Source organism: Cetorhinus maximus, chromosome 4 (genome assembly GCF_964194155.1).
Source record: "Cetorhinus maximus chromosome 4, sCetMax3.hap1.1, whole genome shotgun sequence".
In the NCBI taxonomy this organism is placed as follows: Eukaryota; Metazoa; Chordata; class Chondrichthyes; order Lamniformes; family Cetorhinidae; genus Cetorhinus; species Cetorhinus maximus.
In genome coordinates this window covers 163,719,305-163,746,449 of record NC_135882.1, presented here as the reverse complement: position 1 = coordinate 163,746,449, position 27,145 = coordinate 163,719,305, and the positions used below count along the sequence as shown (strand labels likewise).

At 42.9% G+C, this 27,145-nt stretch overlaps 1 protein-coding gene across 3 annotated transcripts in view; it reads left to right on the top strand.

Annotated features, from left to right (window-relative positions):
- The window catches only part of ldlrad4a (low density lipoprotein receptor class A domain containing 4a), a 457,749-nt gene that overhangs the window by 100,377 nt on the left and 330,227 nt on the right, over window positions 1-27,145 (top strand). For 2 of the 3 annotated variants that reach the window (XM_078541082.1, XM_078541084.1), the window contains exon 3: window positions 12,446-12,851. The exons of the other annotated variant lie outside the window; for it this stretch is intronic. In XM_078541082.1, the coding sequence (XP_078397208.1) occupies window positions 12,812-12,851 (40 nt within the window). In that variant the 5' untranslated portion in view covers window positions 12,446-12,811. The remainder of the gene's footprint in view (window positions 1-12,445; window positions 12,852-27,145) is intronic. 3 annotated transcript variants of the gene reach the window in all.

Below are 27,145 nucleotides of genomic sequence, written 5' to 3'. Positions count from 1 at the left end.
AGGGTGGTGTTGAAATGGCAAGTGACAGGAAGGTCTGGGTCATGCTTGTGGACAGACCGAAGGTGTTCCGCAAAGTGGTCACCCAGTCTGCGTTTGGTCTCTCCAATGTAGAGGAGACAGCATTGGGAGCAGCGAATGCAGTAGACTAAATTGAGGGAAGTGCAAGTGAAGCGCCATCCCCCCTGATTGATTAAGATGAACTGGGAGAATCTGAAAAATGTGGACCACTTTCCACATCTTCTGAGCCTTCGCTAGATGAAGGCTGACATAGATGCCGAAATTCATCATTGCTTCCAATGTTCCAGCTGAGCCTTTGGGCATCTGAGGAAAAGAGTATTTGAGGACCAGGCTCTCAAATCCAAGACTTAAGGTCATATAGTTCACTAGGGAGTAGTGATTCCCACACTCCTAAATGCCTCAGAGACTTGGACAACCTACAAAGCACTGGAGAAGTACCACCATCAGTGCCTTCGCAAGATCCTCTAAATCTGGTGGCAAGAAAAGCGGTCCAACAGCGGTGTTCTCTCCCAAGCCAACTTGCACAGCACCGAGGTACTCAAAACCAGTTCCGCTGGACAAGACATATCATTCATATGCCTGACACCAGACTCCTGAAGCAACTTCTCTCCTTAGAACTCGGTTGCGGAAGGAGACTCCGGGGGGACAGCGGAAATGCTTTAGGGATGTCCTCAAAGCATCTTTAAAGTGGTCAAACATCCCTGTTGACTCATGGGATTCCTTGGCCTTTGATGAACCAAAATGGATAAAGTTCATTTGGGAAGACACCAAGAACATCAAGAGATTTGTTGGGAACGTACAGACGCAAAGTCGAGGTGTCAGAGAGAGCGCACATACCTTCAAACAACTCATCTACCCAACCCTGTAAGCACCATCTGCCCCGCATGTGGCAGAGTCTTCAGATTGAGCATTGGACTTAGCAGCCATCTCAGAACCTACTGAACCAGAGTGGAAGCAAGTCATTCTCGATCCTGAGGGACTGCCTATGAGAAGATAGTGCAGAATTCTCATTTTGCATATATTACCCTCCTGTTTTGAATGGAACTTGTGTAGGGTGCAAGAATGAGAAAGCATTCAAGTAATACTCACCTGAGGTTCATTGCACTGAAGGTAGCCACGTAATCTCCCTCTACTCAATTGTACCAGCAGGGATCACAAAAAAAATTCCGCAATTAAACTGTGGATCAACAATGCATTTTTGTTATCGCACTAGTTACAAAGTTAAGAATTTACCTGAATATCACTGCTGTCCATTTTGATTTAGTGTGGTTTCAGTACATGCAAAATCCCTCTGGCCAGCAGGCTAATTTCACATTGCTGTTAGACTCCCCTTCAAACTCACTTTCACTACTGTGGCCCCTGCCTGGCACCCCCACCCCGTGGCCTGTTCCTTCCATCTCTCACTGCGTTTCTTTTTAATTCATTCACGGGATGTGGGCTTCATTGGCTGGGCCAGCATTTATTGCCCATCCCTAGTTGCCCTTGAGAAGGTGGTGGTGAGCTGCCTCCTTGAACCGCTGCAGTCCATGTGGTGTAGGTACACTCATAGTGCTGTTAAGAGGGGAGTTCCAGGATTTTAACCCAGCGACAGTGAAAGAATGGCGATATATTTCCAAGTCAGGATGGTGAGTGACTTAGACGGAAACTTCCAGGTGGTGGTGTTCCCATTTATCTGCTGCCCTTGTCCTTCTAGGTGGTAGTGGTTGTGGGTTTGGAAGGTGCTGTGTAAGGAGCCTTGGTGAATTCCTGCAGTGCATCTTGTAGATGGTACACACTGCTGCTACTATGCGTCAGTGGAAGAGAGATGAATGTTTGTGGATGTGGTACCAATCAAGTGGACTGCTTTGTCCTGGACGGTGTCAAGCTTCTTCAGTGTTGTAGGAGCTGCACTCCATAGAACCATGGAACACTACAGCACAGAAAACAGGCCATTCGGCTCTTCTAGTTTGTGCCGAAATATTATTCCGCTAGTCCCATTGACCTGCACCTAGTCCATAACCCTCCAGACCTCTCCCATCCATGTATCCCATCCATGTATCTATCTAATTTATTCTTAAAACTTAAGAGTGAGCCCGCATTTACCACGTCAGATGGTAGCTCATTCCACACTCTCACCACTCTCTGAGTGAAGAAGTCCCCCCTAATGTTCCCCCTAAACCTTTCCCCTTTCACCCTAAAGCCATGTCCTCTCGTGTTTATTTCTCCTAATCTAAGTGGAAAGAGCCTACTTGCATTTACTCTGTCTATACCCCTCATTCATCCAGGCAAACGGGGAGTAATCCATCACATTCCTGACTTGTGCCTTGTAGATGGTGGACAGGCTTTGGGGAGTCAGGAGGTGAGTTACTTGTCACACGATTCCTATCCTCTGACCTGCTCTTGTAGCCAGAGTATTTATGTGGATAGTCCAGTTCCATTTCTGGTCAATGGTAACCCGCAGGATGTTGATAGTGGGTGATTTAGTGATGGTAATGCTATTGAACATCAAGGGGCGATGGTTGGATTCTCTCTTGTTGGAGATGGTCATTGTCTGACACTTGTGTCACACAAATGTTACATGTCACATATCAGCCCAAGCCTGGATATTGTCCCGGTCTTGCTGCATTTGGACATGGATTGCTTCAGCATCTGAGGAGTCAGGACGGTGCTGAACATTGCGCAATCATCATCGAACATCCCCACTTCAGGCGATGGCGTAGTTGTATTGTCGCTGGACTAGTAATCCAGAGACCTAGAATCCAGAATCCCGCCACGGCAGATGGTGGAATTTGAATTCAATAAAAAATCTGGAATTAAAAGTCCAATGATGACCATGAATGTTGTAAAAACCCATCTGGTTAACCATGTCCTTTAGGGAAGGAAATCTGTCATCCTTACCTGGCCTGGCCAGGTAACTCCATGTGACTCCAGACCCACAGCAATGTCCTCTAGCAAGCCACTCAGTTGTAACAAAGACACTGCTTCTTCAGCAGTCTTCAGCTGCCATTGAATGACTCACCGAATGGCTGACTGAGCACTGTATTGTGGCTCCATCCCCTGCTTTCCAGACTACTGCCCACAGTCGGAGCTTCTTCATTCCTGATACCTGTTTTATTTAGCCTTATATTTTAAATTATCATTATCATCAAGAGAGGTTTTTGTGTGTTGCTTGGATTGATCGTGTTAGGTGGCACTACCACCGTGCTAAATAAGATAGATTTCGGACAGACCTAGCAACTCAAGATTGGTAAACCATGAGGTGCTGTGGCCATCAGCAGCAGTAGAATTTTACTCTACCACTATTTGTAACCTCATGGCCTGGCTTATACCCCATCTACCATTACCACCAAGCCTGGTTGAATGAAGACCTCGGAGGGCGTGCCAGTGGCAGCATCAGGCATACCTAAAAATGGGGTGTTAACCTGGTGAAGCTACAACTCAGGACTACTTGCATAAAAACATAAGAAATAGGAACAGGAGTAGACCATTCGGCCTCTCAAGCCTGCTCCGCCATTCAATAAGTTCATGGCTGATTATCATTTGTTTCGATTTCCACGCTCCCATCTAACCCCAATAACCTTTGGTTCCCTTGCCTAACAAGAATCTATCTATCTCTGCCTTAAAAATATTCAATGACCCTGCCTCCACCATCTTCTGAGGCAGAGAATTCCAAAGTTGCACAACCCCCTGAGAGAGAAAATTTCTCCTTATCTCTGTCCTAAAAGGGCAACCCCTAATTTTAAATCAGAGTCCCCTAGTTCTGGACTCACCCACAAGAAGAAACATCCTTTCGACGTCCACCTTGTCAAGGCTGTTCAGGATCTTGTATACTTCAATAAAATCACCCCTCACTCTTCTAAACTCCAGTGGAAACTAGCCCAATCTGTCCAACCTTTCTTCATTAGACAGCCCACTCATTCCAGGTATCAATCTAGTAAACCTCCTCTGAACCGCCTCCAATGCATTTACATCCTTCCTTAAATAAGGAGACCAAAACTGCACACAGTATTCGAGGTGCGGTCTCACCAATGCCCTGTATAACTGAAGCATAACATCCTTACTTTTATGTTCTATCCCTCTCATAATAAAGGATAGCATTCCATTAGCCTTCTTAATTACTTGCTGTACCTGCATACTAACTTTTTGTGACTCATGTACGAGAACACCTAGATCCCTCTTGCACCTCAGAATTATCCAGCCGTTCTCCATTTAAGTAATACTCTGCTTTTTTGTTCTTTCTGCCAAAGTGAACAACTTCACATTTTCCTACATTATACTCCATTTGCCAGATTTTTGCCCACTCACGCAACCTATCTATATCTGTCTGCAGGCCCCTCATGTCCTCTTCACAACATACTTTCCTACCTATCTTTGCGTCACTTGCAAATTTAGTTACCATGTCTTCACTCCCCTCATCTAAATCATTGATGTAAATCGTAAAAAGTTGAGGCCCCAGTACAGACCTCAGTGGGACTCTACTCGTCACATCCTGCCAATCAAAAAAAGACCCATTTATGCATACTCTCTGCTTTCTGTCAGCCATTTATGCATACTCTCTGCTTTCTGTCAGCCAGCCAATCTTCTATCCATGCAAATATGTTACTCACTATACCTTGCCCTTTTATTTTCGTAATAATCTTTGATGTGGCATCTTATCAAATGCTTTCTGGAAATCCAAGTATAGTATGTCTACAGGCTCCCCTTTATCCACTGCGCATGTTACTCCTACAAAAAACTCCAATGAATTGGTTAAACATGATTTTCCTTTCACAAAACCATGCTGACTCTTCCCTATCGCCTTGAGCTCCTCTAAGTGCCCAGTTATAACCTCCTTTATGATCGATTCTAATAGCTTCCCCACGACAGACATCAAGCTAACTGGCCTATAGTTTCCTGTTTTCTGTCTCCCTCCCTTCTTGAATAGAGGGGTTATATTTGCTACTTTCCAATCTGATGAAACCTATCCAGAATCTAGCAAATTTTGGAAAATTAACACCAGCGCATCAACTACCTCATTAGCCACCTCTTTTAAGACCCGAGGATGTAGTTCATCGGGACCCAGAGACATGCCAACCTGCAGCTCCATCAATTTGCTCAGTATCGTTTCCGCTGACACTCTCTAGAGGGCCAACACTCACTTTACTTACTCTTTTCCTTTTAAATACCTGTAGAAATCTTGCTATCCATTTTTACATTTCTAGCTAGCTTCCTCTCATACTCTAATTTCTTTCTCCAGATTAACCTTTTAGTCATTCTCTGCTGTTCTTTATATTCTGTCTGTCCTACCACTCATCTTTGCGGAGTTGTATGCTTTTTCCTTAAGTCTGATGCTTTCTTTAACATCTTTAGTTAACCATGGATGGTGAGTCCTCCGCTTAGAATTTTACTTTATAGTAGGAATGCACTTATTCTGAACACTCTGAAATATCCCCTTAAATGTTTGCCACTGCTCCTGTATTGATCCATCCTCTAGCCTAGTTTCCCAGTTCACTTTAGCCAGCTCAGCTTTGATCCTCACATAGTTACCCTTATTTAAGTTTAAGATACTAGTCTTAGACCAGCTCTCCTCCCTTTCAAATCGGATGTAAAATTCAATCATTTTGTGGTTGCTGCTACTTAGGGGTGCCATTACTCTGAGGTCATTAATTAATCCTGTCTCGTTACACAATACCAAGTCTAATATCACCTGTTCTCTGGTTGGTTCCAGAACATGCTACTGTAAGAAACTATCTCGAAAGCATTCTAAGAACTCCTTATCCAGGCTGCTTCTGCCAATCTGATTTTTCCAGTTTGTGTAGATTAAAATCACCCATGATTATTGTCATCCCTTTATCGCAAGCATACAATATTTTCTCTTGAATACTTTGTCCTACACTGTGGCTACTTTTAGGGGAGGCTGTAGACCACTCCCACTAATGACTTTTTCCCCCTGCTATTCGTGCCAAGCAGCATAAGCAGCATGCGATCGGCAGAGCTAAGCGATCCCACAGCCATCTGAACAGATCTAAGCTCTGCAGTCCTGCCACATCCAGTTGTGAATGGTGGTGGACAATTAAACAACTCACTGGAGGAGGAGTCTCCACAAATATTCCCATCCTCAATGATGGGGGAGCCCAACACATCACTTCAAAAAATAAGGCTGAAGCACTTGCAACAATCTTGACCCAGCATCAGAGATGCTAGCCTTTGGCCAATTCGATTCACTTCATGTAATATGAAGAAATGGCTGAAGGCACTGGATACTGCAAAGGCTTTGAGCCCTGACAATATTCCAGCAATGTGTTATGGCACAACCGATGGTAAATGCTGAGTTGTTCAAATCTTAAAGAGAAACTTGAATCAACTGCCACAACTTGTTTTGCAATTTGTATAAATTTTGAGATGTGTGCCTTGTATTCAGTAGTAATAAGACCACCAAGTCTTATAGGTTTTACAAAACTAGATTAGACATTTATTAATAAGAGAAATGATTTTTAAATACATACATAGATCTACAAGTTACTACTATGATAGATTTTAAATCAATCTAACTCCCAGTTACACTTTCATTAAGACAACAGTGAGACACATAGATTTTTAAAGACCCAGACAAAGAAACATGATACCCTGAACAAGTCGAATTCAAAGTGAGTTTTCTTAACTTCTGTCCTTTGAAGACAACAACTTGAGGATGCTGAAGGCTTTTCATGCTTGTAAAATCTTAAAATGCCTATCCTTACACATAGCCTTCACTCCTTTATACATATTTGCCCCTTTGAATGCTAGTTCCCATAGTTTCGCTATGTCTTTGGACATTTTTCTCCCAATAATAAAAACCTCTCATAGCACTAAGTTTTACAAGTAATCTTTGGGAAAAATAAACACACAGGCACACACATAGACACATCCCACTATTACTCTATTTTTCAATAAATTCCAATAACACTATGAGAATCATTATATCTTCCTTGCAAATAATACTGAAGACTTGTGCTCCAGAACTTGCCGCACCTCGAGCCAAGATATCCTAGTACAGCTACAACACTGGCATCTACCCGGCAATGTGGAAAATTGTCCAGGAATGCCCTGCACACAAGAAGCAGTACAAATCCAACCCGGCCAGTTACTGCCCTATCAATCCACTCTCCATCATCAGTAAAGTGATGGAAAAGGTCACCAACAGCACTATTAAGCGGCACGTGCTTAGCAATAACCTGTTCACTGACGCTAAGTTTGGGTTCTGCCAGGAGTGCTGAGCCCCTGGCCTCATCACAGCCTTGGTTAAACATGGACAATAAAGCTGAACTGGTGAGGTGAGAGTGACTTTTTTAATCCATTTGTGGAATGGGCTAGCATTTATTGCCCATCCATAATTGCCCTTTTGAGAAGGTGGTGGTGAGCTGCCTTATTGAACTGCTGCAATCCATGTGGTGTGGGTACACCCACAGTGCTGTTAGGGAGTTCCAGGATTTTGACCCAGAGACAGTGAAGGAACGGCAATATATTTCCAAGTCAGGATGGTGAGTGACTTGGAGGGCAACTTTTAGGTTGTGGTTTTCCCATATATCTGCTGCCCTTGTCCTTCTAGATGGTAATGGTTGTGTGTTTGGTCATTGCTGTTGAAGGAGCGTTGGTGAGTTTCTGCTGTGCATCTTGTTGATGGTACACACTGCTGCTACTGTGCGTCGGTGATGGAGGGAGTGAATGCTTGTGGATGTGGTGCCAATCAAGTGGGCTGCTTTGTCCTGGATGCTGTCAAGCTTCTCGAGTGTTGTGGGAGCTGCTCATCCAGGCAAGTGGGGAGTATTCCACCACACCCCTGACTTGTGCCTTGTAGATGGTGGAAAGGCTTTGGCGAGTCAGGAGGTGGGTTGCTCGTCGCAATATTCCTAGCCTCTGACCTGCTCTTGTAGCCACAGTATTTATTTGGATAGTCCAGTTCAGTTTCTGGTCAATGGTAACCCCCAGGACACTGATAGTGGGGGATTTAGTGATGGTAATGCCATTGAATATCAAGGGGTGATGGTTGGATTCTCTCTTTTTGGAGGTGGTCATTGCCTGACACTTGTGTGATGCGAATGTTATTTGCCAATTGTCAGCCCAAGCCTGGATATTGTCCAGGTTTTGCTGCATTTGCTTCAGTATCCGAGGAGTCACAAATGGTGCTGAACATTGTGCAATCATCAGCGAACATCCCCACTTCTGACCTTATGATGGAAGGAAGGTCATTGATAAAGCAGCTGAAGATGGCTGGGCTGAGGACACTACCCTGAGGAACTCCTGCAGTGATGTCCTGGAGCTGAGATGTCTGACCTCCAACAACCACAGCCATCTTCCTTTGTGCTAGGTATGACTCCAACCAGCAGAGAGTTTTCCCCCTGATTCCCATTAACTCCAGTTTTGCTAGAGCTCCTTGATGCCACACTCTGTCAAATGCTGCCTTGAAGTAATGGGCTGTCACTCGGGAGCTCAGCTCTTTTGTCCATGTTTGAACCAAGGCTGGAATGAGGTCAGGAGCTTAGTGGCCCTGGCAGAACCCAAACTGGGCGTCAGTGAGCAGGTTATTGCTAAGGAAATGCTGCTTGACAGCACTGTTGATGACCCCTTCCATTACTTTACCGATGATGGAGATTAGAGTGATGGAGTGCTAATTGGCTGGGATGGATTTGCCCTGCTTTTTGTGTACAGGACATACCTGAACAATTTTCCACATTGCTGGGTAGATGCCAGTGTTGTAGCTGTACTGGAACAGCTTGGCTAGGGGAGTGGCAAGTTCTGGAGCACAAGTCTTCAGTACTATTGCCAGGGCCCATAGCCTTTGCAGCACCCAGTGTCTTCAGCTGTTTCTTGATATCACATGGAGTGAATTGAATTGGCTGAAGACTGGCATCTGAGATGCTGGGGACCTCTGGAGGAGGCCAAGATGGATCGTCCACTCGACACTTTTGGCTGAATATTGTAGCAAATGTTTCAGCCTTGTCTTTTGCACTGATGTGCTGGGCTCCCCCATCATTGAGGATGGGGATATTTGTGGAGCATCCTCCTCCAGTGTATTGTTTAATTGTCCACCACCGTTCATAACTGGCTGTAGCAGGACTGCAGAGCTTAGATCTGATCCGTTGGTTGTGGGATCGCTGAGCCCTGTCTATCGCTTGCTGCTTATGCTGTTTGACATGCAAGTAGTCCTGTGCTATAGCATCACCAGGTTGACACCTCATTTTTAGGTATGCCTGATGCTGCATCTGGCATGCCCCCCTGCACTCTTCATTGAACCAGGGTTGTTCCCCTGGCTTGATGGTAATGATAGAGTGAGGGAAATGCTGAGCCATGTTGTGCTTGAGTACAATTCTGCTGCTGCTGACGGATGCCCAGTCTTGAGTTGCCAGATCTGTTCGAAATCTATCCCATTTAGCATGGTGGTAGTGCCACACAACACGATGGAGGGTATCTTCAATGTGAAGCTGGGACTTCGTCGCCACAGTGGCTGTGTGGTGGTCACTCCTACTGATATTGTCATGGACAGATGCATCTGTGGCAGGTAGGTTGGTGAGGAAGAGGTCCAGTATGTTTTTCCCTCTTGTTGCTTCCCTCACCAGCTACCACAGACCCTTTAGGACTCGGTCAGCGTGTTTAGTAGTGGTGCTACCAAGCCACTCTTGGTGGTGGACATTGAAGTCTCCCACCCAGAGTACAGAGTACATTCTGCGGCATTGCCACCCTCAGTGCTTCCTCCAAACGAGCACTAATTCATCAGCTGAGGGAAGGCAGTTTGTGGTAATCAGCATGAGGTATCCTTGTCCATGTTTGACCTCTCCCGGGTCCGGAGTCGATGTTGAGGACTTCCAGGGCAACTTCCTCCTGACTGTATACCACTGTGCTGCCAACTCTGCTGGGTCTGTCCAGCCAGTGGGACAGGACATACCAAGGGATGGTGGTGGTGGTGGTGTCTGCAACATTATCTGTAAGGTATGATTCCATGTGGATGACTATGTGAGACAGCCCTCCCAATTTTGGCACTAGCCCCCAGGTGTTAGTAAGGAGGACTTTGCAGGGTCATCAGGGCTGAAATTGCTGTTGTCGTTTCCGGTGCCTAGGTCGATGCTGGGTGGTCTGTCCGGTTTCATTCCTTTTTTGCGACTTTGTACAACTGGGTGGCTTGCTTGGCCATTTCAGAGGGCATTTAAGGGTCAACCATATTGGTGTGGGTCTGGAGACCAGGCAAGGACGATGGATTTCCTTCCCTAAAGGACATTAGTGAACCAGTTGGGTTCATGGTCATCATTAGACTTTTAATTCCAGATTTTAATTGAATTCAAATTCCACCATCTGCCGTGGCAGGATTCGAACCCGGGTCCCCAAAGCATTACCCTGGGTCTCTGGATCACTAGTCCAGCGACAATACCACTATGCCATCAACTCCCCAATGTCCTTAACATCAAGGCAGCATTTGACTGAGTATGGCATCAAGGGGCCCTAGCCAAACTGGAGTCAATGGGAATCAGGGGGATAACTCTCTGCTGGTTGGAGTCGTACCTAGCACAAAGGAAGATGGTTATGGTTGTTGAAGTCAATCATCTCAGTTCCAGGATATCGCTGCGGGAGTTCCTCAAGGTTGTACCCTAGGCCCAACCATGTGCAACTGCTTCATCAATGACCTTCCTTTCATCATAAGGTCAGAAGCAGGGATGTTCACTGATTCAGCACCATTTGCAACTTCTCAGATACTGAAGCAGTCCATGTCCATATGCATCAAGAATGGGAAAACATTCAGGCTTGGGCTGATAAGTGGCAAGTAACATTTGCACCACACAAGTGCCAAGCAATGACCACCTCCAACAAGAGAGATTTAGCCATTGCCCCTTGACATTCAATGGCATTACCATCACTGAATTCCCCACTATCAACATCCTGGGGGCCACCATTATTCAGAAACTGAACTGGACTAGCCATATAAATACTGTGGCTACAAGGGCAGGTCAGAGGCTGGGAAGCCTGGGGAAAGCAACTCACCTCTGGACTCCCCAAAACCTGTCCTCCATCTACAAGGTGCAAGTCAGGAGTGCGATGGAATACTCTCCACTTGATTGGATGAGTGCAGCTCCAACAACACTCAAGAAGCTCGACACCATCCAGGACAAAGCATCCCGCTTGGTTGGCACCCCTTCTATAAACATTCACCCCCTCCACCACCGATGCATGGTGGCAACAGTATGTACCATCTGCAAGTTGCACTGCAGGAACTCACCAGGGCTCCTTAGACAGCACCTTCCAAACCCACGACCATTACCACCAATAAGGACAAGGGGAACAGATACATGGGAAACCACCATTTGGAAGTTCCCCTCCAAGCCACTCACCATCCTGACTTGGAAATGTATCACCATTCCTTCACTGTCGCTGGGTCAAATTCCTGGAACTCCCTCCTTGCAGTACTGTGGGTGTACCTACACTACATGGACTGCAGTGGTTCAGGAAGGCAGCTCACCACCACCTTCTCAAGGGCAATTAGCGATGGGCAATATATGCCGGCCTAACCAGTGATAAGCACATCCCATAAATGAATAAAAGAAAGTGATGATTTCATAATTATGAACACATTATAAGATAAAAGTTTATTTTTAAATCTATTGTTTGTAACAATATATTAATATTGTAGAATACGATTGAAGATATCTATATAATTTGAATCAACTTTGATTAGCTAACTTAAACCAGGCTAATTTCAAACTCTGAGTTAAGTCAATTTACCCAATTGTTAATGTTCAGCCGAAATGAGTTGACAGAACTATTTCATAGTGTGAATTTTCTGGAAGTATTTTGACATATTCATTAAACCCTGACCACAGTAACACTTTAAACCATAATGCTAAAATTACCTTGTTATAATAATTTTGCCAGTGTGAGGTGTATGTACATGTTTAGTATTACTGTAATGTATATTGTCACAATGTTTATGTTAATGTAGTATTTTTTCAGAATATTTACTGTAATCTCCTTTTCCACGTTTGAAACTTTTATCTTCCCCACTGCCCCTCTTTAGATGCAAACTTCCTATGCAGAAGCTATTTATAACTATAAGGCCAACATTTTCACCTTAAAAAAAATTTGGAGGGTAAATTGAAGCATTCTTTATTTAATGTTACAAAGTGGATTTCCATATGGCATTTCTCACCAAAAACATTTCAGTAGTAAATGCTCAGTCAACATTAATTATTAAGCACAAAACAGATTTTTCATCTTTAAATGATTATTTTGATGTTTTTGAAATTGAATATAATCCTATTTTCTTTGCACTTCAAAGTCAACAGAACAATTTTGTTCTGAGAATTGTTGGACTGCATTTGTTTTATTTTTGAAGGTCTTTGATGTGAACTAGCTGTCCATGAAACTGGTTTCCCTTAGTCAGACCTACTGATTTTAATAAGTCTATAGGTCATCAAAACATAATCTCTGCTTTTTAATTTTTCAGGACATTGCATGAAGCACCATAGGATGGGAATGGAAAGTACTTGTGACTGAATCCTGGAGAAGATAATAACTACGTTTTTAAAAAGACGTTGGTGGGGACGGTTCCTTACTCTGCTGTGACTTTCAGATTCACAATGGCAAAATTTTTGTGGCTTGGCGGCTAATATTTTGCTAACATATTTATCAGTTTGGAACTTCAACTTCTGTTTGCACAACTGCTCCTGGAGATTGTTTGCGGATGAAATGCACTGCAGTTAGAAATGGACTGTCAAGACCTGCAATGGAAGTGTCCTGGCTGTTTCCTGTTCAGTTTTGTCCAGTGAGGATAGGTTGAAGTTGGAATTGCAAGCATTGCTTGGAAAACAGTATGCAGGAAGCTGGTTTTCAAGCCACAAATGCTTTAAAAGGTATGTGTGCTTACAGTGGTATTTACTGTGGAGATTTCCCATAGATACTCCATCAGAAAAATGTCATTTTAGATCATTACTGTGATAAAAGTAATTCCTGTGATGAATGGGTCAATAACCAAAGGTAATTGGCAGATTAACCAGAAGGAAGATGAGAATTTTTTCTTAAGGTAGTAAATAGTTATGATCTGGAATGTACTGACTGAAAGGACGGTAGCAACAGATTCAGTGGTTCAAAATGTATACTTGAAAAGGAAATATTTTCAGAGGTGTGACTGGCCTCCTTTTGTGCCATATCATTTTAACATGAATACCTTAGTTGAAAGGACAAATGTTCCTGTGACACACCTGCAAAATTTCTATACAGAGCTCTCCAGGCAGTACACCAACTGTGGCTGAGCGGATTTTTGGCAATTTTTCACAGTATCATTCTTTAGGTAATTGTCAAGAGATACACAAGACCAGCCAGTGACCACTCCCTTTGTAGGCTTGTGGACTGGAAGCATACAGCCAGTGTTGGAGCTTTTAAATTTATGCTCCTATATTATAATAGGATTCTTGAGAACTAAGTATCCTTGTGACTTACTATGTATTGTGAATATTAAGTAGCAGAGTATACACTGAGTAATGAAGAAGTTGTGAGTTAAGATTCAGAACATTGTAGTTTCTTGATCTAAACAAAAATAAAAATGTATATTGGTAGTACACTGTGGCTCAGTCAGTATCTAATGAAGAAGGTTCTTTAATACTTTGCACAGGACCTTCAAGTAGAATTTTGTGGTTTTTATTGTGTTTAAGCATTGGTGGCTGATACCGAGGCTTTGATAACTTGGGTGAGAATAAGCTTTTCAGCTGTATGGCAGCGTCATGGTTATGATACGAGACTAACTACCCAGAATTGGTGAGTTCAAATCACAGGATTGTGAGTCAGGAAATAGAATTTGATAAATCTGGTAATTTGTCAGCTGTCACCAGGAAAAAATAACTGAAAGCCACCAGATTATCATTAAAAACTCAACTGGTTCATAGATGCTTTTCAGAGAAGGGAACCTGCCTAGGTTTTGCCTAATGTGACTCTCATTCTAATGACATTACAATGCCCTAAGGACATGGGTGATAAATACTGTGCTGCAAGTGTTGCCTTCACCAAGGAAAAGTAAAGCTGGTTGGATGACCAGTCTTCTGTGTTAATGTTATGTTAATTAGGTTGTTAAATTACACAGCTGAAGGGCATTGTTTAATTGAGTGCTTCAAGCACCTGTAACGAGGACAAAAACAGAAATACCTGGAAAAACTCCGCAGGTCTGGCAGCATCGGCGGAGAAGAATGAAGTTGACGTTTAGAGTCCTCATGACCCTTCAACAGAACCTGTAAAGAGGAACTGCTGGGACACTGTGGGCAGTTGGTAGAAGGCAGGCGTATGTGATACTGTATTCTGTTAGTAAACCTATGATCAGGAAAAGGATTTGTGCCCAGTTTCATATTTCACCATCTGGCTTGGGATCCATTTATCATCCTGGAGTGATTGCACTCTTGTATTCTGGTCATTTGGGAATTTTAAAAAGTACTTGAGTTTTCTTATCATTTTTGTTGATCAAATGGGACAAAGAAAGACAGGTTTTAAGTACCACTAGTTTACTCAGGTATAGCATTATTTATGCAGAGATTCTACTTTGTAGGTTTACTCTCTACCTCTATCTCTCACCTTGACCCATTCCCTCACTGCATGGCCCCCTTCTCTGCTCGCTCAAGTCCAAGGGTGGTCTTGAAAGGATATGGCAGACAACTAGTTTAGCCAACCACCACCAGATTTGGCTGGGCTACTTAAAACACAACTGGGTCATACTCTTAAATAAAAACAAAAAGCTAAAAGCTACTGCGGATGCTGGAAATCCAAAACAAAAACAGAATTACCTGGAAAAACTCAGCAGGTCTGGCAGCATCCGTGGAGAAGAAATCAGTTGATGTTTTGAGTCCTCACGACCCTTCGGCAGAACTGAGGTATAGTTAGGAGAGAGGTGAAATATAAGCTGGTCTCAGGTGGGGGGCGGGGGGAGAGAGAAGTTGAGGGTGGGGTGGTTGTGGGGATAAGCAAGCAGTGATAGGAGAAGATAATCAAAAGATGGCACAGACAAAAGGATCAAAGAGGTGTTGAAGGTGGTTAAAATGGCAAGCGACAGGGAGGTTTGGGTCTTTCTTGCGGACAGACCGCAGGTGTTCTGCAAAGCGGTCGCCCAGTTTGCGTTTGGTCTCTCCATGTAGAGGAGACTGCATTGGGAGCAACGAATGCAGTAGACTAAGTTAGGGGAAATGCAAGTGAAATGCTGCTTCACTTGAAAGGAGTGTTTGGGCCCTTGGACGGTGAGGAGAGAGGAAGTGAAGGGGCAGGTGTTGCAACTTCTGCGTGGGCATGGGGAGGTTCCATAAGTGGGGGTTGAGGAGTAGGGGGTGATGGAGGAGTGGACCAGGGTGTCCCGGAGGGAACAATCCCTACAGAATGCCGCCGGGGGGGTGAAGGGAAGATGTGTTTGGTGGGGAGAGAGGAAGTGAAGGGGCACCTATGGCACCTCCCCAAGGGCCCAAACACTCCCTGTCGCTTGCCATTTTAACACTCCACCCTGTTCTCTTGCCCACATGTCTGTCCGTGGCTTGCTGCATTGTTCCAGTGAAGCCCAACGCAAACTGGAGGAACAGCACCTCATCTTCCGACTAGGCACTTTACAGCCTTCCGGGCTGAATATTGAATTCAACAACTTTAGATCTTAAACTCCCCTTCCCTCCATCCCCACCCCATTTCTTCCCTCCCCCTTTTTTTTCAATAATTTATATAGATTCTTCTTTTCCCACCTATTTCCATTATTTTTAAATCTAAAACTAAAACTTTGTTAGTCTTTCCACCCCACCCCCACTAGAGCTGTACCTTGAGTGTCCTGCCTTCCATTCTTAATTAGCACTTTTCTTAGAAAATATCACCACCTTCAACACCTCTTTGATCCTTTTGTCTGTGACATCTTTTGATTATCTTCTCCTATCACTGCTTGCTTATCCCCACAACCACCCCACCCTCAACTTCTCTCTCCCCCCGCCCCCCCACCTTAGACCAGCTTATATTTCACCACTCTCCTAACTATACCTCAGTTCTGCTGAAGGGTCGTGAGGACTCGAAACGTCAACTGATTTCTTCTCCACCGATGCTGCCAGACCTGCTGAGTTTTTCCAGGTAATTCTGTTTTTGTTTTGGGTCATACTCTTACCTGCTAAAACTACTCACTATTCTAGGATTATCGTGGAATGCAAATATGGCTTCTCTTTGCTATGTCAGACTGTCCTCTCAAACCCCTTCTCCCCTGTCCCTTCTCCATCCCCACCTCCAACAAGTGCGAGAAGCTCATGGACTACTTCATCACTAAGGTTGAGACAATCCGATCAACTGCCTCTGCCACGTCACTGCCTTGCATTAGCCCACCTGATCATACTGCCTTTAATGCTCATCCCTGGGCTAGCCCCGAGCTTGCATCTTTCTCGAGTTTCTCCCCGTATGCCCCCTCTGAGCTCATCTTGTCCAGGAGATCCACCGCCTGTTCCCTCAATTCTATTCCCTTTAAATTGCTGATCACCCAACTTCCCCACCTGGCTCCCCATGTTAGCTGATATTATAAACAGTTCTCTCTCTTCAGGTGTTGTCCTTTATCCTTTGAATCTGCCGTCATTACCATCTCCTCAGATAAACCAACCATTCCCCCACCCCGCCCCATTCTTGAAAAATACTATTCCATCTTCAACCTCTCTTTCCTCTCCAAAGTTCTTGAATGTGTTTTCGCTTCCTGAATCCATCTCAGCTCATCTGCTGCTGAAACCCTCAATCATGCCTTCATTAACTTTAGACTTGACTATTTTAATACACTCCTGGCTGGACTCCCACATTTTAACCTCCGTAAACTTGAGCTTATCCAAAACTCTGCCGCCCTTGTATTAGCTTGGACCATGTCCTGTTCCCATATCACCCCTGGGCTCGATGGCTTACATTGGCTCCCTGTCAGTTTTAAAATTCTCATCCTTGTTTTTAAATCCCTCTATAGCCTTGCCCCTATCTTTGGAATCTCCTCCAACCTCACAACCTCCTGAGATAGCAGCACTCCTCTCATTCTGACCTCTTGTGCATTCCCAATTATAATTGCTCCACCATTGGTGGCTGTGCCTTCAGTTGCCTAGGCTGCAAGCTCTGGAATTCCGTCCCTACATCTCTCCACCTCTATAGCCTGCTTTCCCCCTTCAAGATACTCCTTAAAACCTATCCCTTTAACCACGTTTTTGATCATCTGACCTAATATCTACATATATAGCTTGGTGTTATACTTTGTTTTATAGTATTCTTGTGAAGTCCTTGGAATGCTTCATTACTTTGAAAGGCTCTATATGAATATAAGTTGTTGTGGGTGTCAAGGATGAGCAAGTAAGCAAGAAAATGACTGGCTCACTGCATGCAAGAATTTGGGGAGAAAAGTGGAATAAGCATGTGAAAGAGAGGAGAAAGGAAAGCACAAGCACAGCAAGAATGTGAGAACAAAAATGTGTGAACGTATAAAAACACAGACAAATGCATGTTAGGAGAGCATATGCTTCAGAACTGCATGATAAGGCAGCTTGCTCAATTGAGAGTGAGAACACATGTACACTTGTCAGCAAATTACATTCTGTTGGCATTACAATCACTGCTGAATTGATTAGATCTCGTCTATTTTAACTTTAATGTTGGGTTCCTTTGCATCAAATTGAGCGTGTAGTTTAAAAATTTTAAAGTACTAATATTATTCTGGACATAGGAACCTTATATATTAGATTATATTTATACTGTTTTGTTACTGAAATTCCTTACTCAAATTTTTATTTAAACATTCATAATATAATTATATATGCACTATATATCTGCATTAGACTTTATGTCCATTATTTTATTGGCTTCATTCATGTTTTGGCTGTGCATTCGGCTGAGTATAGCTTAACTCAGCCTTAAAAATGTGGGTTGCCTACTGCAGGTTTTTTAAAGAACTTACAGCATAAATACTTGTGAGTTATGAAACATTGGGTTAGAACCATTGGGAATAAGGATGATATAGGTTTAAAACTGTTCGTGTATTATTCCACATGATACTTGTATATTTGTGAGCATGTAGATTTCCAAGCCCGTTTCTCCATTATTCACTTAAAAGACTATCGGGTCCTGCTCTGCACAGGATCCTGAGCTTTATAAATAGGGGCATAGATTACAAAAGTGAGGATGTTTTGATAAACCTGTATAAAACACTGTTCTGCCTCAACTAGAGTACCGCATCTAGTTCTAGGCACCACACTTTAGGAAGGATTTGAAGGCATTGGAGAGAGCAGAAAATATTCAGGAGAATGGTTTTGGGATGAAGAACTTGTTACATAGATTGGAAAAGCTGGGGCTGTTCTCCTTGGAGCAGATGAGATTGAGTTTTGATAGAGGTATTCAAAATCTGAGTGCTCTGGGCAGAGTAGATAGGGAGAAACTGTTCCCATTGGTGGAAGGATCGAAAACCAGAGTACACTGATTTAAGGTTATTGGCAGAAGGTACATTGATGACATGAGGAAAACTTTTCTACGCACCAAGTGGTTAGGATCTGGAAGGCGCACAACTTGAGAGTGTGGTGGGGAAGATTTAGCCATGACTTTCAAAAGAGAATTGGATCATTGTCTGAGGACGAAAAATTTGCAGGATAATGGGGAAAAGGCTAGGCACTAGATGAATTGCTCTTGCAGAGAACTGGCATGTACAAGACTACAGAGCAAGAGCTAGAAAGTGGGATTAGGCTGGATGTTTTTTCTCTTGGTCAGCACAGACACAATAGACCGAATCATTCTGTGCTATAAACTTCTATGATTCTACAAAGCATAAACAAACATAAATATTTTTTCAAGACGTTATTTGAGAAGGGATTAAATTTAGTCTTTAAGAGAGTCTGGAATCTTGTGCTTCTAAATTTAACACTTAAGATCTTGGGCTAAGTCATTTTTGATTGTTTTGTCTCCAGACATCTCAATTGGACAAGTGAATTATTTTACTTCTGGTCCAGATTTATCAAAATTCATCTGAATGAAAATTTAATTCAGTTACTTCGTGTCCTGCCATCAACCTTGGAGAAGTGTCCTCTGCTTTGAAAGTGTAATTTCTGACTTTTTCTCCATTTCTTACTGGGCTGCTTACTTGAGAATGTCTGTTGTCAACTGCGTTATGTGATGCATCACTTCATTGTGCTGATTCAGACAATGGTTTTGATTGTGTAGGTCTTTAAAATTTTTCTTAATGCCATTTTGATGCTAAGTAATAGTGCTAGCTTTTTAAAAAAAATTGAGTAAGACATAGAGAAAATGATCATGAATTTCTTTAAAGTTGGGTGAAATGAACCTGCATATATGTTCACGTCTTGGAGAAAATAAAGCCCTAAGGTGTGCATCTCATCTTGCAAGCTCAGTAGTTATATGGAAGCTACTACATATGTTTAGAAATTGGAAATGAGAAAACATGAATAAAATTGAAGAACTGAAAAATGGAAGAACCCACCTGCCCCCACACAATGCTTACACACCCTCCAATCATCCTTTCCCCAAGCTTACTTTATAGACCCCAGCAGATGGATATGACGGTAGTGGATGGCAAGGAAGGGGACAACAAGAGTGGGCAAGTTATTGCAGTGGGGTCATGGATTGAATTGGATTGGATTGGATTGAAGATAGGTAGCTACAAGAATAGGTATAGATAACAACAATGGAATAGGGTTGTGACCTTCCTGAACGAGCCAAAGTTGGATTAGCACAGCGGGGGATGTGGTGGAGGACAATTAAACAACTAACTAGAATAGGGAGTTCCACAAATATCCCCAATGATGGGGGAGCACATCAGTGCAAAAGGCAAGGCTGAAGCATTTCAACAATCTTCAGAAGTGCTGAGTGAGTGATCCAGCATCACATCAGCCAATTCGATTCACTCCATGTGATACCAAGAAATGGCTGAAGGCACTGGATACTGCAAAGGCTTTGGGCCCTGACAATATTCCGGCAATAATACTGAAGAGTTGTGCTCCAGAGCTAGCTGAGCCCTTAGCCAAGCTTTTCAAGTACAGCTGCAACCTGGCATCCACCCAGCAATGTGGAAAATTGCCCAAGTATGTGCTGTCCACAAAAAGCAGGACAAATCCAACCCGGCCAGTTATTGCCCCATCAGTCCACTCTCGATCATCAGTAAAGTAATGTAAGGGGTCGTTGACAGTGCTATCAAGTGGCACTTAGTCAGCAATAATCTGCTTACTGACGCTCAGTTTGGGTTCCGCCAGGTCCACTCAACTCATTGCAGCCTTAGTCTAAACATGGACAAAAGAGCTGAATGCAATCAGTGAGGTGAGAGTGACTGCCCTCGACATAAAAATAGCAGTTGACCAAATGTAACGGCAAGGAGTCCTAGCAATACTGGAGTTAATGGGCATCGGGGAAAACCCTCCATTGTCTGGAGTCTGTACCAAGCACAAAGGAATATGGCTGTGGTTGTTCGAGGTCAATCATCTCAGTCCCAGGATGTCACAGCAGGAGTTCCTCAGGGTACTGTCCTAGGCCCAACCATCTTCAACTGCTTCATCAATGACCTTCTCTCCATCAGAAGTGGGTATGTTTACTGATGATTGCACAATGTTCAGCACCATTCATGACTCCTCAGATGCTGAAGCAGTCCGTGCAGGGCTGTTGCATTACTTAGCTTGGTGCCTCAGTTCATTGTGCTAAATCAGCCAATGACTTGTATTTATTAAATGTCACCTTCAATGTTGGTACGATCCATGTTGAGACCAATTACCTTTAAGAAGAGATATGAATATCCCAGTGACCAACATAATGAATCACATGACAAGATTTCATACTTTAAGACTTTTATTGTAACAAGCAAACTTAAATCATCTTCAACTCAGCATAACTTAGTAGGCACTAATACATTAATCTACAGAAAAGGTGCTTTAAGATAAAAGCAAAATACTGCGGATGCTGGAAATCTGAAACAAAAACAGGAAATGCTGGAAAAACTCAGCAGGTCTAGAAGGGTCATACAGACTCGAAATGTTAACTCTGTTTCTCACTCCACAAATGTTGCTAGACCTGCTGAGTTTTTCCAGCATTTTCTGTTTTTGTTTCAGAAAAGGTGTGGTTTCTCTAGATAGTAGGTAGGGACAGTGGGAATCTCGTTCATCCATTCATGCGCGTCACTAATTAGATGACGAGGCATTTGGCTATTTTAGTACGCACAATTTATGTAGCATCCAATCCGAGTATTTACGTGGCTCGTCCACATTGTGTCTTAACTCCAGGAAACCACAACCAAGGGTAGTGAATCAGGTGGAAGCGGAGCTCTGGGATGGCTGATCTTGATCTTCAGTAGATAAAATTTGAGTAAGCGTGGAAGTTCGTCACATAGGTACTGATGAAACTAGGTAGCCGATCATATGGTTAGTGGTCCGAAGACCTACCCTGAATAACATCACTGAAAGTGTGTTCTTTTTATTAATTATTTACATTAACCCAGGAAAAAGCCGTAATAGTTAACATAATTATAATTAACACCGTGCAACCACTTCCCAAACAACTAAACAAGGTAAAAGCCAAAACCGTTATGCCAGACTATACAAGTTCATTTAACCATAATGTACTAATTATCCACCTTACCGGCCCACCGGGGATCAGGCGTTAGACTTCCCACCCTGGAAATATACAATACCTGTCTCGTGGAACCTCTCCGTCCTTCATCTTGGGTCTTGTGACATCTCATCAGGTGGTCTCTGTGAAACGATTCTCTGACTACTGGTCTCCAAAGATTTGTCCAAGTTCCAATGACAGGGAGATCGTCAGTCTTGAAGTAAGCTGGGCGAAGGATTTGTATTTGTGAATCTTCAGGAATCGCATGAGGCTGTTATTCATGTCGAGCCACTTCCCTCTTGCTCCCATGACGAATCTGAAGAATTTTACTGACGTGCTGCCTGTCAATTCTAGTATCTCGTCCTTCAGATGTTGGTATTTGTGTTTTTTTTCGGCCCAAGCTTTCTCCAACGATTTGTTATTATCTTTGAAACGTACTGTGACATCCACCACCGCTACTTCTCTGTCCTTGACGAGGACCAGGTCTGGCTTCCAAAGGGACCCGTCCTTCCCGAAGAGCCTCGGTTCCAGGTGAGATGTCCAGCTGTACCTGGCGATAAACTGTTGCAAGCGGTCCAGGATTTTTTTTATGTCTTTTGATCTGTGCATTTTTCACAAATGGACAGTTGCCGGAGATGTGAGCCAGTGATTCGAACGGGGCCTCACATTGTCTGCAGGATTTGTTTTGGTGGTGTCTCCCTCGGTTTAAGGTAGATCTCGTTGGGTAGAGATTTCACCACAGTAGTAAGCTGTTAATGAGTCTGGACTGTTTAATGTTAAAACAGTTTTTCATCCAGGAATTAGAGGCGTAGTCATTTCCGTAATACTTGATGCGCGTTCCTTGGCATTGGAGTTTGGTCCACTTTAAATATTCAACCTCCCTCCAAGCCGCGTATCTATTGATGGGTTTGGGTCTGGACGTTTGGGTAGTATCCATCCATCCCATAGCGATACCAATTTCATTCATGCCCTATCCTTCATGTGTCCCTCTTAGACCTCCACTATCCTTGAGGGCTTCTTCGATCTCTCTGAGCACTTTGAGGTTCCTCAGGGAGTCGATTGTTTGTTTATTATCAATACCGCTGAATTCAAATGAGGCCTTTATCACCACGTCCGGCGAGTTCTCCAACGCCTCTATTTTCCGGATAATGGCGGACGGAATCTGGACTTCAAGCCTCGGCATGGCTAGACCTCCATTCCTGTTACTGCTGTATAGTAAACCATCCGTTGTATGCGGCAGAAGGTGTAGTATTTCTTTTGTTCCATTCTTGATATAATGATCCAGTTTAACTAGTGTGTTCTGTGGGACCTCTGCGAGGATCAGGTGGAAATATATTCTGGGTATCATATGCGTTTTAAGGATTTCAATCCTTTGGATAGGCCGAAGAGCTGCCTTCTTCAGATTCTCTATCCACGTACTGATTTTGGATCCCCATTGCTCCTCAATTACTCCCGCCCAGGGGTCGATTCTGGCACCCAGATATTTCTCCGTCTCTCCTGGTGGTATGTAAGAGATCGGACCTCCTTTCAGCTGCCAGTTCGCTCTACTGTTGTACAGGAACATCTTCCTTTTGTGGATGAAGTGGAAGCCCTTGGTCTTCCCGGCATTCATCTCCAATCCCGTCTTTTGGCAGAAGTCCTGTACAATGGCCAAGTTCTTGGTCATGCCGGCATGGGAGTCACTGAGCAGAGCAATGTCGTCAGCGAACGTCAGAGCTGAACAACACATAACTTAGTAGGCAACTAATACATTAAACTACAGAAAAGGTGCTTTAAGATAAAAGCAAAATACTGCGGATGCTGGAAATCTGAAACAAAAACAGGAAATGCTGGAAAAACTCAGCAGGTCTAGAAGGGTCATACAGACTCGAAATGTTAACTCTGTTTCTCGCTCCACAAATGCTGCTACACCTGCTGAGTTTTTCCAGCATTTTCTGTTTTTGTTTCAGAAAAGGTGCTTTCCTCATTAATTAACATAACCGAAAACCCCATGTCATGTTTATACGTTATGCCACACTCTCAGCAGATATGTTGCCTTGTACATAAAGTTCCGAACACCTCCCTGCTATTCAACTGGCTCTCTTCTACCTGTCACACCAGTGCAAGTCTTCCAGTATGCTTTGAAAATCCTTCACTCTATCTCCTGAGTATCATCGAACTGACTTCCAGCAGCAAGGCACCCTCTGGCAATTCTTTGGTCTTTTAAATCTCCACAAATCTTGTCATTTCAAACAGGAAATCTGTTCTCACCAGCATTCTGCTTGATGGCTAACACAAAAATAGTCTTTTGCTCTGCTTAGCACGGTAACTGTTTTCAGTCTTCCTTTCCAGATCTCTCTTTGTCTGAGTCTGAGAGTCTGTGTCCAGCAAGACCAACTGCCCCTCTTCTGTGTCAAATGTGAAAACTTGCACTTGAGTTTCTGAGTTTCGACCTGAACCTTTGTTCCCATGACAACCTAAACAGATGGGCTGGTTTCCAGGCAGATTTTAGTGTGATTCCCCATTTCAGGAAACTCTGTTTTACATTAATTTGAAAGATACAGTTTAAGACATAACCACCTTATAAAGTCTTACATTCATTACAATGTAATAAGACATCCTAATTCAGTTCACAGCATTATAAAGCAAAATTTGACTCTGAGCCACATAAAGAGATATTGGACAGATGACCAAAAGCTTGATCAAAGACATCATTTTTAACTAGTGTTAAAGGATGACAGAAAGGAAGAAGGGTGGAGAGGTTTATGAAGAGAATTCCAGAACTTGGGGCCTAGGCAGTTGAAGGCACAGCCACTGGTGGTGGAGCGATTAAAGTCAGGGATGCTCAAGGGTTCAGAATTAGCAGTGCACAGTTGTCACAGATACTTGGGGCCAGTATAATAAATATGGAAACTGAAGCATAATGGAAATGGCATGACTGAGTAAAGTTTTACAGAAAATGTTTGCGATACTTTCAGGATGAGCTTGCTATATATCAGAGGCTTTTAAAATAGTACTGGCAAATCTTCTGTGGTGTTGCTTATGGTGTGTCAGTGGTAACATTTTATAATATGTGTTACGCCACGTAAAGCATAATGTATTATCAGGCTATTGGTGTATAGTGAAGGGTGAAATTCTGTCTTGGTATTCTGGAATTTTTATTGACTGCTTTGGTATTGAATTTTGCAATTAAATTTTTCTGCAAGAACAATAAATTGGTGGCCTTGAAAGAGAATCCCTTACCTACCCCATAGCTTTTTTTAAAAAGCGGATAAAAAGTGAGATCGTATTTCAGATGTAACAGGTTAGAAATCAATGCATGGCTCCGTTAGGCTTGCTTGTGCATGTTTAGGTTTCTTAAAATTGTTTCTACAAAGTTGTTGAAAAATGTTGCCTGATAATGCCACAATGAGGACAAAAGGATAGGACCTTGGCAAATAACAGGATCATCTTAACAAATGAGACTTGTTGAGAAACAAACAGGAAGAACCAAAAGAAGGGTGAATTGGAGTGGGTGAATTCAATGTTAAATCAGGTACAGAAGATGAAATAGAGGGGCAAGAAAGATTGGATTAAGTGGAAGGAGGAATGAGAGACAAAAGAAAAGTAAAAAGTGTAAAGTTAAACCTCGTTGACATTTTTAAAATCTAAAACAATTCACAGCCTAAAGGAATGAAACTTTATAAACAAGAGATTGATTGGCAGTCATTAACAATTATCGTGTCATTAAAAATGTATTTGAGCTGTTAATCATGAGACTTTCTAGCGAGTTTATGGGCAATTAATTTGTACATGTAGCGACTTTATGGTGAGGTTAAATGTAAGATGCTGTTTTTGTAAAGCTAATGGCATAGCAGTGTACATTAGACAGAAACTATTGGTTTGCAATTCATGGTATATCTCTTTGCTATGAGTTGCCGGCTGATGTATGCATTAATAATAGCATGTGTCCTTTGCATGCAATCTTTTTCAGCAAACTCTGTCCTGGATTTTATTTGGTGTTTAGCAGTATTGAGGACAGAGAAGTGCAAGTGGGATTAGTATCATTGTAGGAAGAGCTTGAGGTCTAGTTGAACTGACTGGGGTGGAATGTGGGGCTTCTAGCTCTGGTAGAGTTTTGAGTGCATCAGCAGGGAAAGAAGGAAAGGCAAAGTTCTGATATCTTTGGGCTGGAAGGGTTTTGTATCCAGTCTGACAGCACTGATCTCTAATAGCTCTCTGCAAACAGTGAATTATTTCTGACCAGCAGAGACCTGTAAAACATTCGCAATCAAATTAATATCCTTTTTGCAACACTACTCCTCTAAAAACAAATTTCCAATTATTCTTTCATCAAAGACATTAACAGAATCAAAATCTCTCATTCTGAAAAAAGCTACATAAAGCTCTCTGTGTGTCAAAATAGACCTATAGGAATATTTATGCAAATTTTGGCAAGAGTCTGGCCTTGTGACTTGTTTATAGTCACAGAATATGAAAGTCTATTTGGGAACTGTGATCTCCTGAGTTGAAAAGGTAGGTTTACATCTGATGGGCTCAATATGATTCAAGGAATAAACATTCTATTTCCTTGAAATTTGTCCGTTATAATTTCAACATCTTTCATTGAAGGAAACAGCTTCCTAACTACCAGTCTTGTTCCATGACAAAGTCTTTGTTTAAGATTCAAGTTTCGTAGCAACATTATAATTATAATTGTTTCTTGAGTCTAATTTGTGTGATGGCTTGCCCATTGGCACTTGACTGTATAGAATCTCTGGAGGACATAGACTGTTATCATCATCATCTTCTATAGAATCAATGCTGATTACTATTTTAATTCACCTGTCAGCTTCGCTAAAACTTCTTTATTCAAATCTAGTGAATGTCTATTTTAGCTATAAGAATAGTGTTTGAATAATAAGTTCTATCAAGTAATTGTCTTTTCTGTTTTGCCACACTTAAACCAATTCCATCATCTCAGCTGCTCCCATGCCATCTACATCCTTGCTATGCCATCCCTCTCCTGTCATCTTCATCCCATTTCCATCCTTCTCATGCCACCTCTCTCAAGTTATCCTCATCCCGTCTCTATCCTTCCTATGCTATCCCTCTCATGTCATCCCCATCTCATTCTTTTCATCCCTCCCATGTCATCCCCATCACACTCATGCCATCCCCATCGCTCCCATCAATTCCATCCCATCCCTCATGGAAACAAACTCTTCAGCCAGGGGAACTTTGCTGATGGACTCCCATTACCTTCTGCAGTTTTTTCTCTCTGTCATCAACTGTTGTCATGTGCATCATGCACCCGCATTCTCCATTGCCCCACATGCCCCTGCATGTGTCAGGCACCACCCACCAAATATACCCACTAACAGATACACCTCTTAAACTGACCAATTAAAACTATCCAGACAGACAAAAAACTGACTTATTATTTCTGATATGGTTCCCAGAAAAATAGCATTTTCTATGTTAAAGCAAACATTATATCTGCATTATTCCCTCATTCTGCCTCTCCAGGACAGTAAATACTGTTGTAATGTAGCCATTATAAGGTAGGAAACTGGTAGCCTATCTGCATACAGTTAGTTAGTTTCTAAGAGATGGTTGCAGGATAAATGTTGGTCTGGGT